Source organism: Lepisma saccharinum, chromosome 30, assembly GCF_977018435.1.
Source record: "Lepisma saccharinum chromosome 30, izLepSacc3.1, whole genome shotgun sequence".
Lineage (NCBI taxonomy): Eukaryota > Metazoa > Arthropoda > Insecta > Zygentoma > Lepismatidae > Lepisma > Lepisma saccharinum.
This window is the reverse complement of record NC_139258.1, coordinates 36,743,377-36,759,033: the sequence shown is the minus strand read 5'-3', so window position 1 is coordinate 36,759,033 and position 15,657 is coordinate 36,743,377. Positions and strand designations below refer to the sequence as shown.

General features: G+C 37.5%; 1 protein-coding gene across 2 annotated transcripts in view; it reads right to left on the bottom strand.

Moving 5' to 3' along the window:
• Window positions 1-1,506: 1,506 nt before the first annotated feature.
• Window positions 1,507-15,657, bottom strand: part of LOC145982024 (chitinase domain-containing protein 1) — a 41,179-nt gene continuing 27,028 nt past the window's right edge. Inside the window, exons 6-10 of one of the 2 annotated variants that reach the window (XM_083115588.1) lie at window positions 13,472-13,602; window positions 9,197-9,300; window positions 5,126-5,354; window positions 2,594-2,692; window positions 1,842-1,979 (exon numbers count right to left, since the gene is read on the bottom strand). In XM_083115588.1, the coding sequence (XP_082971714.1) occupies window positions 2,641-2,692; window positions 5,126-5,354; window positions 9,197-9,300; window positions 13,472-13,602 (516 nt within the window). In that variant the 3' untranslated portion in view covers window positions 1,842-1,979; window positions 2,594-2,640. Of the gene's footprint in view, window positions 1,980-2,593; window positions 2,693-5,125; window positions 5,355-9,196; window positions 9,301-13,471; window positions 13,603-15,657 lie in introns of both variants that reach the window. The other variant, XM_083115587.1, reaches the window with a different exon arrangement.

The following is a 15,657-nucleotide window of genomic DNA, read 5'->3' as shown; positions in this document are numbered from 1 at the left end:
TTTTGTCTACAAATCTATGTAGGACCGAAATTCAAAGGAACCATAATTTTGTACCCAATTGAGAATCATAAGGATGAAAGGAACAAGTTTATGAACTGGTGGAATCGCAAGAACCGAATCTGGAAGTGGAAATGTACCACTTGTTCATTTGGCAATTTTATATCTTGCACATAAATTCCAGATGATCTGCAAAATTCTCTGATATTTCAGTTTTCAAGATTTTCCAGATGCATAGCAACCCTCCTAATATATACAAATATCATTTAATTTAATATACTTTTCATTCAGGAAACTGACATGATGAAAGCCTGCAGTTTCTAAAAACCACTATTGTTTACTAATTAGAAATAGTAAAGACCTGAAATTCTAAAGATTAAACTGTAAATAACTGTGTTTACCATTCAACTAACTTTTTGATACTTGATTTGTTTACTAAACATGTTAAACAGTGTTCATGTATTTGTTCAAAGAAAAAATATCAATAGCCAGTAACCCCCAAAATACTTTGTTTAGAGTCCCATACTCTTGACTACAAGAGTTGGGGGCAAACCTGCAATGATGTAAAACATGTTGAACTCAGTGAGCCATTGCAAGTACAGAGTGGTCACAAGGTGGGCATATGCTCCTTTATTTTCAACACTATGATGGTTCTGATTGAATGCTTGATGAGGACACATACCTGATGGTTTAAGAGTCCAGAACATTGTTATGGAGACCTTCATTTTTGTAGCGCAGCCGAATTCTGCACCTTGTTCTGGCACACTTCGCGTTGCAATTGTGTCATTACCAGAATAAGACCTTTCCAGGCAGTGGATTGAAAAAGGTTCTCAAGATTACACAGCTCCCTGAACCTGGCCTCCAAGAAGTCCCGACCTCACCTCTGGGGGTTCATCGATGACAGTCAGAAATAAGGAGTATCGCACAACGTAAGAGTTATGAACAGCTGTGGGAGATGCCTTCAGGCATGTAACCATGCATTATCTCTGCAATTTAACTGCTAGAACATGGCACAGAATTCGGCTGTGCTATGAAAATGACAGTCTTCATACAGAACATCGGACTTTTAAACCATCAGGTATGTGTCCATATCAAGCATTCAACAATAACCATCGCAGTGTTGAAAATAAAGGAGGGTATGCCCAATTTGTGACCAATCTGTATTTAATGACAGCCAAACACTGACAAATAGACATCCAGGACATTGCAAACTGCGGTATTGATTCATTGATTTGCTTTATTTTACTTTGTTTTTTGTGCCACTTTTTGCTAATTTGCGAAGATGGGGATGAGTGATGATATGAAATTGACGAATGGACACTCACAAACATCCCCAGGCTGGGATTCAAAGCCGGGACCCCTGGCATCGTAGCACAATGTGCTAACCACTCTGCCACAGGGTCCGGCTCGCAATTTGTAGTAACATTGTAACATTTACTATTATAAACACGAAGTAACTGACTACCTTAGTTCTTGTAACAGAGGTGGGAAAAAAAGTCACTGTTATAAGGAATATTTTTATTTCCAGAGTTACACAAATCAGGAATTATACATAATACTCAACAATTATACTGTACAAATATCATTGTCTTCTGTGACATATCACAAAAATAATTAGGAACCTCGTCAATAAACCAATCTTCAATGCTAACAAGTTTGTACTTTGCTCTCAGGCACCAACAACATGAAAAGAGATCAAATTTACAAATAGTGATAATTCCCTTCAACCTTCAAATTGACCTGCTTTCAAGGTTCCTAAGTGCCTAGTTACACCCTGGGTGTTGTAGCACCTATAAAATCGACCTCACTTCTGCAATATCATTCCACACAATCACCATCTTCAAAGCAAATCATAAAAAAAATCCAATCCTTGTCCTAGTTCCCAAACTGAAACGCCAGTTCCAAGTTCCTCAGCCAGTTCTATTCGTTTCTGAATGGAATGAAGAGTTGGGTAAAACACCAGGTGTTTTCCATTTTTACTTCTGGAAAAAATATAAAACTTGTAAAACTGGGCCAAGAGACCAACCAAGAAATAAACCCTTACACTAGAATAAATACATGGGCTGTTAAAAAAGAAACTGACTTTTGTCATAGCGTGCGAACCACTGTTTGTAAAGAGTTCCAGCAGGTGGTGCTCTCTAGCGACAATCTTCAGACACAATGCACAGGAAGGCTAATCAGTTTAAAGTTGGATCCGAACCACTATGTGCCCCACCAGGTATCGAACCCGGGACCCCTTGATTACAAGGTAACGATACTACCACAATGCCAGGCTTACACTGAAATGACACTTGTTAGTCAATGATATGATTGTTCCAAATATGTGTCTATTTAGAACATTTTACTTGTAAAATGTTTCTGAATTTGAAATATGTGTTTATTTTTTAACTTACGGCAAGCTACTAAACCACACTAACTGAGCACTGCAAGTGTTAGATAGGCCTACATTCTGACTTGGGCACTGTGGTAAGATCTTGAAACATTATGGGTGCCATGAAATGAAAACGTTTGTTAACCTCTGTCCTAATGGATAGATCTGGAAATCAAATATCAACAGCTGAGTATCAAAAGTTAACACACACTGGGATACACCTACCTTATAGCACAAACCATCCAAAGAATACAAAGAAAAGTTGTAGGGCATCATTCACCGTTAAGCTCAAGGACCGGAAGAATCTCTTCAAATCTGGCAACACTTGGATCAGAACAGAAACACATCATAAATACAATGAAACAACGAGTATCCACCAACCATGACCAAGCGAGACAACCATGCCAAGCAGATAACCACCATTGTACAAAGACTGACTTAAAAAGTACAGTATGCATACCATACCAAAACTAACTAACTCTCTAGCCTTCTTAAACCCGAAGGTTCATGGCTGCAGCAACACAGGCCTTCCATCTGTCCCTATCTTGAGCAAGATCTATGTACTCTTTTCCATCCCTACCGATTTCCCTTAGGTCCATCTCGACATTGTCCCTCCATCTTCGTCTTGGCCTACCTACTGGTCTCTTACCATCAGGTTTCCCAACAAGAATCCTGTAAACTCCTCTTTCCTCTCCCATTCGTGCCACATGGCCTGCCCACCTAAGTCTTCTTGATTTAATTATTCTAATAATATCTGGACACGAATACAAATTATGTAGTTCTAAATTATGTAACCTTCTCCACTCACCTGTCTCCTCATCCCTTTTAGGTCCAAAGATTTTCCTAAGGATTTTATTTTCAAATACTCTCAATTTATGTTCCTCTTTCAATGTAAGGGACAAAGTTTCACACCCATATAATACTACAGGCAAAATTACTGTTTTGTATATTTTAACTTTTAGTTTCTTAGATATTAAACGAGAAGACAAAAGTTTATGAAGAGAGAAGTAACATGCATTTCCTGAATTAAGCCTACTTTTTATTTCCTCTTTAATATAATTTTCATTTGTTAATATTACTCCTAAGTATTTGAATTTGGAAACTGTTTCAAACGAGTTGTTATCAATAATTAGATTTTGATTATCACCTAACACTTGGTTTCGACCTGTAAGCATATATTTAGTTTTCTCTTTGTTAACTTCCAAACCTCTCTTTAGCAGTTTTGAAAAATATTTTAGCATTATTCTTAATTGTATTTATATCATCCCCTAATAAGTATACATCATATGCATATGCTAACAACTGAGTCATACCATTTAATTTTAGTCCTTCGTTAGTTTCTTTTACCTTCCTAACAGCATATTCTAAGGCAAAATTAAAGAGCTATGGAGATAATGCATCTCCTTGTTTTAACCCATCATGAATTGTAAATTTGTCAGACATATTAATACCCACACGAATTTTACTATCTGTTTCACTGGTGCATATTTTTATCATACTAACAAGCTTCTTAGGTATTCCAAACTCTACTAATATATTATATAATTTATCTCTTTTGACCGAATCATATGCTTTTTTGAAATCAATGAATAGCTGATGGACATTTTGATTATATTCCCACTTTTTTTCAAGTGTCTGTCTGATGTGAAAAATTTGATCTGTAGTTGATCTGTTGCATTTAAATCCACATTGATAATCACCTATAATTTCATTAGCATATGGGGTTAGTCTGGTTAAAAGAATGTTAGATAATATTTTATATGTTGTTGAGAGTAGAGAAATTCCACGGTAATTATTGCAGTTCATTTTATCACCTTTTTTAAACACAGGAACAATTATGGATTCTTTCCACTGTTGAGGGATTTCTTCTTTATTCCATATTAAACAAATTAATTTATGAATTTGACATATTAATGAATTTCCACCATATTTAATTAACTCAGCTGGTATTAAATCAATGCCAGGTGCTTTGTTGTTCTTTAGCCTTTTAATAGCATCTTTAACTTCAGTCAAGTTAGGTTCGGGAACTACAGGTTCTGCTGTGTGTACTTCATTCACTTCTGATTTATCTCCTACATGGACATTTAAAAGGTCATTAAAGTAGTTCTTCCATCTATTTAGAATATCGCTTGGGTCAGCTAGAAAATCACCGTCTTTATCTTTTATCAAGTTTACTTTAGGTTGCCACCCCTTTCTAAACTCATTTACACCTTTATATAAATCTCGGATATTTTTATTTTTGCTGTTTGTTTCAATTTCGTTAATTTTGCTTTTCAAGTAATCTCTTTTTTTACTTCTAAACGTGCAGTTAACTTCTCGCTTTATTCTATTATAATTGTTAAGATTTGTATCATCAGAGTTATTTAACCACCTAAGTCTAGCCTGATTTCTTATTTCTATTAGATTATGACATTCATTATCAAACCATGGCTTACTTTTTCTCGGTTTATGGTATCCTATACTTTCTTTAGCTGCTGATTCTATTGCATTACGTATGTGCTCCCAATTCTTATTTACGTCTGTTTCATTTATATTTTCATCATCATTCAAATCCTGCAAAACATCAAATCTATTTGACAGTTTAATTTGGTAATCTTTCTTAATTCTTTCATCAGTAAACTTTCCTGTATCAAATTTTAGAACTTTTAGATTTTGTTGCTTATGATTTATCACTGAGAGTCTTTCTCTTAATACCATACCTCCCTGGGTTATAAGCAAACATAAGCAAATTGGAATATAAGGAAAATTAATACTTACTTCAATTCGAAGAAATGCTCTTCTGAGGAAGTGTCATACTGCATAGGAGTCCTGAGATCTTTCAGCAAGTCTACATAATCTCTGCCAACAATTGGTTTTCCACCATTAGGGGTGTAGTCGTATCCGTAGAAGTTCAATCCAATAAGGAGTTTCCTCCGAAGGTCACTGTCTTTGTCAGGTACCAATTTCTCAACACACGATCTCACCCACGGCAAAGGGCTATTTGGACCTATAAAGCAGAACATTAGAATATTGTCACTACTTCTTATTTAATGCACGAAGCATGCCCCAAGTGTGAGACTACAACTTAACTCATTCTTAAGGCAGAATATCCTAAGTTTAAATAGTCTCAAATAAGGACACACACACTGGGATACACCTACACTATAACTTGTGCCCTTAGGTCACTAGGCAAGTTTTGGGATTAATTTGCATGGGTTACTTCTGTCAGAAATGACAGTGGTACTCACTAGCCACATTCTTTCCAAAAACTCCCGAGTTTGTTTAAAATTTTCCACAATGTTGCCTATCAACAAAGTAACAATTGTTGGAACATGTTATTTGTGAGAGCATTGAGTTTGAAAGATTTCATACAATAAATCTTTCCAAATTTTTAAAAGTGTGTCAAAAAGGGAGCAAGAAATTAACGAGAATGTGAAGGAGAAAATGGAAATTTCATTTGGAAAACATCAAATTCGTACACCAACAACCTGAAGCTTAGTGTTGTGAAGCCAAAGCAATGGTACTTCACGTGGGTAAAGGTATGCCAGGAAATACGATAGATATTAACCCTAATTGGCGGACAAGGGGTATTTCTTTTCCAATAAGAAGAAAGACTCAGATTCTGCATGGCGAGTTAGACTCACCTATTTTCAAGTTGACTTATCTAGTCTACATAACAAAGCTTCTCCATTTTATTACGGTCTTAAGCTCTGCTCAGAGCTCAACAGATAATCCTCGCATAAAAAAAAATACAGAAATTTTTTGGTTGGGATGGGATGGGCACGGGAAATTTTTTAAATCCCTGTGTTTGGGGTGGGAAAAATTTGCAATTTCGGAACGAAATATATTCAAAATTTCCTGGCACTGTGGAAATCTTGATGTCTACACCTCATTTCCCATTGAGTGGTTGTTTCTTTTCTTCTTTTTGCATTTCTGAAATAAAAAAATAAATTCCGAGAAGTTTCAGAAACTTACAATGCAGAAAACAACAAGAATTTATCACTTTTTAAAATGTCCATTTGGAATCCTGACTGTTCGGGATCCCAAGAAGTCAGGATTGGGACGGGAATTTTCTTTTCGTTTTACCTATTTCCAAAACTGAATTAATATTTTATGTAGTTCAGGTTGGGGCAAGTATTATAATTTTATTGGCGTGAATATTTCTGGCATTCTTTCATCAACACGGGAAAGTAACATTATTGGGTGAATATTTCTGGCATTCTTTCATCAACACGGGAAAGTAACAGACTACTTTACACTTTGCCTCATATTAGTTTCTCCCAACCTTAAAACCTTAGTCAGGGTGGCTACTCTGCGACCATGACAAAATTCAAGTATAATTCCCAGTTTTCAAGGCGAACTTTCCAAAAATTCAGGCGTACCAACATACACTATGTTGCCATTTGTCACCAGACACCCCTCAAAAAGTGCTGGGGATCGTCTGTACACGTCATACAACTTATAAAAGGCGTTGCCGGTTGAGAATACACTCATACCAGCTACAGCAGTCAATATGGACAGACGATGCGAACTGAGTGAGGCGGAAAGAGGGATGATCATTGGAGCTCACAGGTTTGGGCATTCGACCCGTGAGATTTCCAACAAATTTCAGATACCCTAGTCGACAGTGAGTGATGTTATCGTGAAGTGGAAGTGAGAAGGGGGCATAACATGCCGACCCAGACCCAGTAAACCAAAAATATTAACAGATCGTGACCGTCGATGCTTGAAACGTGTGATGAAGTCAAACCGGAAGGCGTCGTTACAGATGGTAGCACAGGAGTTTCCTGTTTCAGCACGACAATGCTCCATGTCATACGGTAGGCATTATCAACACGTGGTTCGAGGACATGGGTGTGCAAAAACTTGATTGGCCAGCCCAAAGTCCAGATATCAACCCCATTGAACACCTTTGGGACGAGTTGGAAAGCCGCTTGAGAGCTAGGCCATGCCACCAAAAAAACATCACTGAGCTGTTTGCTGCTTTGCCGGAGGAAAGGGGCAAAATTCCCGTCGACACATATTGCAAATTAGTGGAAAGTCTTCCTCGAAAGGTTGCGGACGTCATTGCGGCGAAAGGTGGTCCTACACATTACTGATGTGGTGCTGCGACCAGATTAACGTACTGGTATGGGGTGTCCGGTGACGAATGGCAACATAGTGTATGTTTTCTCTATTTCAACCTTTATGTATTACCGCCTCTAACCACTCACACACAGACACACAAATATTTTAACAATATAAAGGGTCTGTGTGCTTCCAATGTATCCAACATTCTAATTCAATTAAATGGTATATATATTGAAGTGTGACTCAAATAAAGATAGGGGATCAAGAGTCACCGGGATGTAGCAAATCATAAAGCGAGAGGTTTATGGTTTATAACTAATAAAAAAGGGATCCCCCTGGTCAATGAAGGAAAAGATGAATTATAGATGAGTGAGAATGCTCTCTCCGCACTGTCATACCTGCCCGAAGTTCTTCTAGATTCTTCTCCTAGATAAAGATGTATGTTGTGTCCATATTGTGTCAGAGTCCGAACTTCGACTCTGACCAACTTGTCCTCCGTTATCCCACGCTGAGCATATCGAAGTAGATTCAGAGTAAACCTGTGAGCGAATGAGAGCGATGTCCTTCTGGACTTCGCATTTATACTCATGCCAGACTAGAGGTTGATACTCCTCCAGTCCTCTATCGGCTAGGCTACTTTCGTTACCTCCCGTACGATTTCAGTATTGAAGCAACATCGATGAGGCAGGTTAATGAACAGTGGAAGAGAGCATTAAACGAGCCTCTTGTCTAACTTCACTCATTATACTTCATCAATATTTAAAATATTTAATTTAAGATGCAGAGTTTACATTTGCCATTTCACATACTCAGGCTAGAATATATGAACAAACACAAGTCACAAATGTTAAGGAATATACTAATCTACAAAAAAAATGTTAATTGTTTAAGAATTACAAACTCAAATTTAACTAAACAACTTCAAGATATATTTCAATAATCATCCATCTGTCAGATAGATTGTTCTGCAAAGAACACTAACAAAGTAAATGGATTGAGAGAATTCTATTTCATTTTCCATACAGCTTTCTTTTCCTTTCTCGATAAAAATAAAAGCTACACTGATACACTTGCCTTGGGGCGTTTATAAATATGTATAATTTCTTTGGGATTTGTATTAACAAAAGTTGCATTTTTTACGTCTATGGAGAAAAATTCACGCATAATTCCCGGAATTCAAGGAATTCCCGGTGAGTAGCCACCCTGTTACTATCACACATGAATGACTCGTAACGGAAATACAGAGATTGTATAATAGTATACTCTCTTATGATACTGATGACATGTTTGGATAAAGAGATGGTAGATCAGTTCTCAGATGCTCAAATGATTATCCTTATGCATGGATACATTCTCTGTGCAGCACATTCGCTATGGCCGATGCTGTATAAGGAGGACATTTACGGATTTCTAAAAAAATCCGCCTGGATGCTGGACAGACACATAAAAAGAAGGACATGTCCGGATAAAAGAGGACGTCTGATCACACTACACTTCACTGGACTTTATTAAATATCAGACTGCTTGAGTTGTGACATGGAAACGCCAATATTTTCATTGGTTTATCAACTGCTGTTAATGACTTAAGGCATGCTGTTGACCTTCCCCTAACATTATAACAAATTCAATTTCAACAAAAGTATAATTTACTTGTGGATCATTGATTGATTTGTGTTATTTTACTTGACTTTTCTGACACTTCTGGCTAATCACAAGATTTACTTGTGAATTCTTGTTAATTAAAGAACATGCAAATAGCAAAAGTTGGCAATAACATACCAGGTTTTGCCACCTGTGAATAGTCATATGTCATCAAAGAGAAGGCATCAACATTGCTTGCTACTGCTTTGAGTTCTGCCTGACCGAATACTCCAGGCGTATCCCTGTAATGAAAGGTAAAATCTCAATAACATCAAACTTTGATTATATTCACTCACACAATACACAGTTACTGAAAATGATTCATCTGCTTCCAAATTAAGACATTTTTTTTTTTAGTTTCCTGAGGTCACATGCACAATGATGAGAACACAGTCCAATTCCTCTCATACTTGCTCCAGCATACTTTTTGTCATCGACTCTATTGCAATAACAATGTCATGATGAAACTGTAATACATACACACTAGAGTACTGCATTGGACCACTTTCGCTCACTCAAACTTGATCGAATCTTCCACCGTCAAGTGTGATTCGCTCGAATATATAGAACATCAAATATCATTTCAATGTGACAATAATCATACAACTATTTGTGTAAAATTCGTGTTGGTAATTTCAGCCCATAATCATCTATTTATTTTCATATAATGCTATGTATTGGTAAGAAAGACTTTAACATGGAGATGTTTTGAAGGCTCCACCACAGACAACACTTGTATGTGAACTACTGAGCTTCAAGTGTATACCGATCGTTTGCCTGTTCGAGCATTATTTGCTCGAGCGAAGAAACAGTCGATTCCGTAAGCCATCTAGCGTCATCCGTGAGAACTATTAGACGATCGAGCAAAAAAGTCTCCATGCAGCACTCTAATTCATACTATTCTTAATGTACCCTAAAAGAAGTAATATTGAATCAGATCTGGTGAACTAGGGGAGGGAGGAAGGTTCTTCTTTTTCTCAATGGGCATTAGAAACTTGTTCCAATTCCTTGCACATCATTCTTTTGGTAATACAGGTAATCAAAATCTAATTATTGATAACAACACGTTTCAACCAGTTTCCAAATTCAAGTACTTAGGAGTAATACTAACAAATTAAAATGATATTAAAGAGGAAATAAAAAGCACGCTTAAATCAGGAAATGCATGTTACTTCTCTCTTCATAAACTTTTGTCTTCTCATTTAATATCTAAGAAACTAAAAGTTAAAATATACAAAACCGCAATTTTGCCTGTAATATTATTTGGATGCGAAACTTGGTCCCTTACATTGAAAGAGGAACGTAAATTGAGAGTATTTGAAAATAAGATCCTTAGGAAAATATTTGGACCTAAAAGGGATGAGGAGACAGGTGAGTGGAGAAGGTTAGATAATTTAGAACTACATAATTTGTATTCATGTCCAGATATTATTAGAATGATTAAAGCAAGAAGACTTAGGTGGGCAGGCCATTCGGCACGAATGGGAGAGGAAAGAGATTCTTGTTGGGAAACCTGATGGTAAGAGACCAGTAGGAAGACCAAGACGAAGATGGAGGGATAATGTTGAGATGGACCTAAAGGAAATCGGTAGGGATGGAAAAGAGTATATAGATCTTGCTCGGGATAGGGACAGAAGCAAGGCCTGTGTTGCTGCAGCCATGAACCTGCAGGTTCAAGAAGGCTAGAGAGTTAGTTAGTTATGCTCTTTCCTTTTCACAAACACCCTGCTTCTTCAAACTGATGAATCCAATGGATCCATTATGTGACATTAATGGAAATCGCACACAGAATCCCACCCTAAAAACTGGATTACATAAAAAGTATTCAATTTCATGGTGACCATTTTCTTACAGATTGTCTGCTGAAGAAACACGTTGACAGCGGAACCTCCTCAGTGTCCTAAGGAAACTTAGACTTGCTCTTTTTTTTTGTGCATGTGAAGTTAAAGTGTAATAATAGGTTTGAAATGAAGCTCATTTGAAATCAGATGAATAATTTTGAATAAATATGTATTTATGGCAAAAACAAGGTTCCCCTGTCACCTGTTGAAAAAAAAAATGTATCTTCTTTGTCTAATACATAAAAGTCAACAGTTTAGCAAATACTACTTTGAATCAATACCAATCCCAACAATGCCTGCAGGCATCAGCGTACCCATGGGAAAATGTGCTTGTTTTCAAGGAGAAAATTATATGAAAATCATAAAAATCAAAATATGTTACAATCTATGTACAAATGCAAATGAGATTTACAAACCATCAATGTGCACATTAAAATGCATTAGAAATAAAGAGAGATTCTAATTTCAAATGTTTAGAAACTTAGTAAAAATACAATTTAAACACACATCTTCAACAATGACAGCATTCACCAGGACCTCAATAACATGAAAAATTCCTTTGTTTGGATGAGTTATTAGTTTATTAATCAATCCATTACTTTGTATATGTCCAAAATGTTTTTCACATATATGTTATTTCAGATAATGGGAGCATTTGAATCCTGCATTTGCTGTAGCAGTCTTGCACCATATCGGATCGGGTGTGCGGCTGGCTTGAGTGCATGATTTTGGATCATTTGTCAAGCCATTCACACTCCACTAATATGCCACTCAGCAGAACCACATTCACAGAAACCCACATATACTTTTATTTACTTTTATTTTAATGGAATTGAAACCAAAGATTTCATAACAACAAAATCTTATGATATGAGACTTAGTCAAGTTTTTGAAATGTTTTCTATTACCATGACTTGGAATATTCTTCCTGCTATGTGGAATGCACCAGTAAGCACTGAAAAAAATGCTGCCTTCAATCCAAGGTGACAAGGGTTGGCAGATATCATTAGACAACACAACAAGTCCAGCCAACAGACAGATGTGTAACATCAGTTCATCACAACCCCAGGAAAGAGGCTTCAAGTCCATCCCTAATATGCAAGTTGCTCATCTCATCAATAGGGCTGAAACCCTCAGAATCGGCCAGCAAACTAGCAACAGATCATTGGCATTTTATATTAGAGAGATCATCTCAACAAGCAATCCCCAGCATGCACAACCTAAATCATTTGCAGTACACCGCAAGGTGCAAGCTTCATTAATATCAATTAACACATACCCATCAACTGTAAAATAAAAGCTTGGGAAGAAGTAATTACAAAATATACATCAAGAATCCATAAACTGACTTCAGCGGAACTTCGATTTTACATTTTTCAAACAACCAAGGTGAAATAACTTAAAATGCGAGGAAATCTTATAGCATTTTGATGTATTGGGACCATGAAGATTGAATGTATAATGCAGGAAAATGTAAAAGTGGGAACATAAAATTGGGGTCACACTGTATTTGGACAGAGTGGCATGTTTGTGGATCCTTTGTCAACAATTGTACAGAAGTGGCATATCCTACTATAAAACATATCATATGATCACGAAATGCATCGCATTGAGTGACAACATTCAGTGGACCTGTGACGGGACCCTTAAGAGAAACACTGTATTTAGTAGTTACTGATTCAAGATATTCAATGAAAAGTGGTCCTTCAGCATCTCAGAAAATCAAAGACTATTCCCTTATGATGTCCTCCTCCATGGCCGTACAGTCTAAGGCACTGTGCTTTGGACTCCGACTGCGGAACGGCATGGGTTCAAGTCCACCTGGGTTTTCGGCCTGCATATAGGACCAGTGGCAACGCACCAATGTGAGGAAATTGGGGAGCTACGAGTGAGTAGCGTAATCCAGTCTCAGAAATCTATAACGGCTGAGGGTTCGACGTTTACCCCATTACCGGTTGAAGATCATTACACCTCCAGGTAGGATTGTGGGAGGGAGACTGGCAGTCGGGAGATAGACCAAGGTCCTTCCAGGGCTGTCGAGCCATGGATTATTATTATTATTATTCCCCTATGATACTTTTTACAGGATGAAGACCTTTGTCCTTTCCACTGCACATTTCTTGTTAGGAGTCAACATTTTAGGGAATTCATCACGCAGATCATGAGTCAAGGTAGGCTGTACGAGTTAAAAGGTGTTAAAAGCTCATTGAGAAAGGTTAAATGGGCAAGGTTATAAAGGGACCTGCACAGGACAAACACAACATATTAAAAAGGTAAAGAAATATTTCTCTCCTGAGACAGTGGAGAAGGCCTGCTCTTTTTCAAAATGCTAAAAACATCCAACATAGATGATAAATCATTGGGAATGTTAAAAGTGGGCCTGTGGAAATTAAAATCAGCACATTCGTGAAAAATATGCCAAACACTTAAAATAATGCTACAGACAAGGCACAGCAGAGGGTGATGTGTGAGACAATGAGCAAAACATTATTAATTAAAGTTGTTCTGTGCTAAAAAACATAGAAATATACTATTTTACTACCATTTACTACAATGTAGCAAATGAACTTACTCTCTCAGAGGAGGTATAACGATTATGAATTTCAGCTTAGCTTTCCTCAGTGTTTGCCCAAGGTAGTTGATAACAGGAGCAAATGCTTTACTTGCTGTTCCTTCTAGAACAAATCCATCAAAACCATATGTCTGTGGAGTAAGAAAGGAAAAAGATGTTATAGTTTGTGTGAATATGCAGTAACAAAACAAAAACAAAGGATGATTATTACACTGCATTGAGTTTTGGAAGCATACAGAAATTTGAAACCGTGACGTGTGTTCGTCATGAATATCGTGATGTGTACAATGAAGAGGCACCACATGAAAATAACATTCACCAGTGGGATCGCCGGCTTTAAGGAAACTTTTAGTTTATTGGATGCAAAACGTTCCGGGAGGCCATCGGTTAGTGACGAGTCTGTTGAAGCTGTACAGGAGAGCTACCTAAGGAGCCCCAAGAAATCGATGCATGTCTGTGCTCGAAATCTAGATCTGAGAAGACAACAGTTCACAAAGTTTTGAAGAAACGTCTCCATTTTACAGGTTACAAACTGCAGTTGTTACATGCAATCCACTCAACCGATAAACCCAAACAATTTGGTTTTGCTGTGCAGATGCTTGGTGAAATGGACAATGATGATCTGTTCTTACAGAAGGTGATGAGGCAACATTCCATGTGTGTGGTCATGTTCATCAAAATCACATCAGAATATGGGCTAATGAACAACCTCATGCCTACATGGAGCATGAACGTAACTGTCCTAAGGTGAACATCTGGTGTGCCCTCATGCATGATAAAGTTATAGGCCATTTTTCTTGTGGAGCCTACAGTGACATCAAACAACTACCTTGACATGTTGGAATCGTATGCAGTGCCACAAATTCAAGATGAAGGTGAAGATGTCATCTTTCAACAAGATGGTGCTCCTCCATACTACAGCAAAATTGTTTGTGAGTTTCTGGATAAAAACTTCCACAGTGGTGGATAGGAAGGGGTGGATGGAAAAAATGGCCACCACAATCACCGGACCTGACGCCTTTACATTTTTATTTCTGGGGGCTACGTCAAACAATGTGTGTATCAAGATCCTGTCAACGACATTCATCATTTGAAAGAAAGAATCAGAGAAGCTGGCCAGGCTGTTACACGTGATGTTCTGAGTCGTGTGTGGCAAGAATTGGAATATCAATTAGATGTGTGTAGGGTAACAAACAGAAGCTACATCGAACTACACTAAACATGTAAGGAAACTCTTTGAATTACTCTTCAATATAGTGACTTTACGGACATACTGTATTGCCCAATAATAAAATTACAAAGCTGGTTGCTTCACTTAGACAATACACCTGTTGCCTTTTTTAATTACAGTTTATAATTAATAAAAATACTTTCTTAATAATGCTGCTATTCAAACCATCCTCTGTGGCAAGATTTCTCTCCACTTGTACCAAATATACACATTCTACCTATTATTACCATAAATATCGTTACGAACTTTAGGCACAGTCTGTTACAGCCAATTTCCAAGGGCACTAACCAACAATGTGACACAGCATTCTGCCTGTCATTCTGAGTTCAGTCATAGTACACAGTGTGTTCTGTAAAGTTATCGTCATGATTGGGGTTATTACAAAAATCATGTGGCAGTGACAACCCTTCACATGGTAGGGAAATCAGAATCTGATATTCTCACAACCCTTAAGATGACCATCAATAAGGGCATTGAGACTGTTAATGATCACCCAAGACAGGGATGCTCATGCAGCATGTGGACAAAGAAACTGGTCCACAGGAATCCAGTTCAGAAGCAATCTGGCATGGCACGTTAAGATGCACATAACAAGAATATCAATGTCTCGTGTACTAACAAGTGACCTAGGGTGAACATTCTGCAGCTGAAACTTCAGAGGGAGCTGAAATCAAAATGCTTCTGAGTTGTGCAGTCAATGCGCGAAAGAGAATTCCTTTCACACATTAAAAGTTTCTGAAGTTTTCAGAACTGAAGTGTCTTTCAACCACCATAATCACAGAATATGTGCCTCAACCTCACACAAGAAACTCATGAGAAAGATCCAAGGATTTCAGAGGTCATCATTCTGCCCCAGTCATGGTCTGGTCAGGAGTGGTATATGATGGTGCAAGTGAGCTCCATTTCTTTAAAGAGGGGGTGAGAACAATTGCCTGAGTCTACCAGTATACCATGC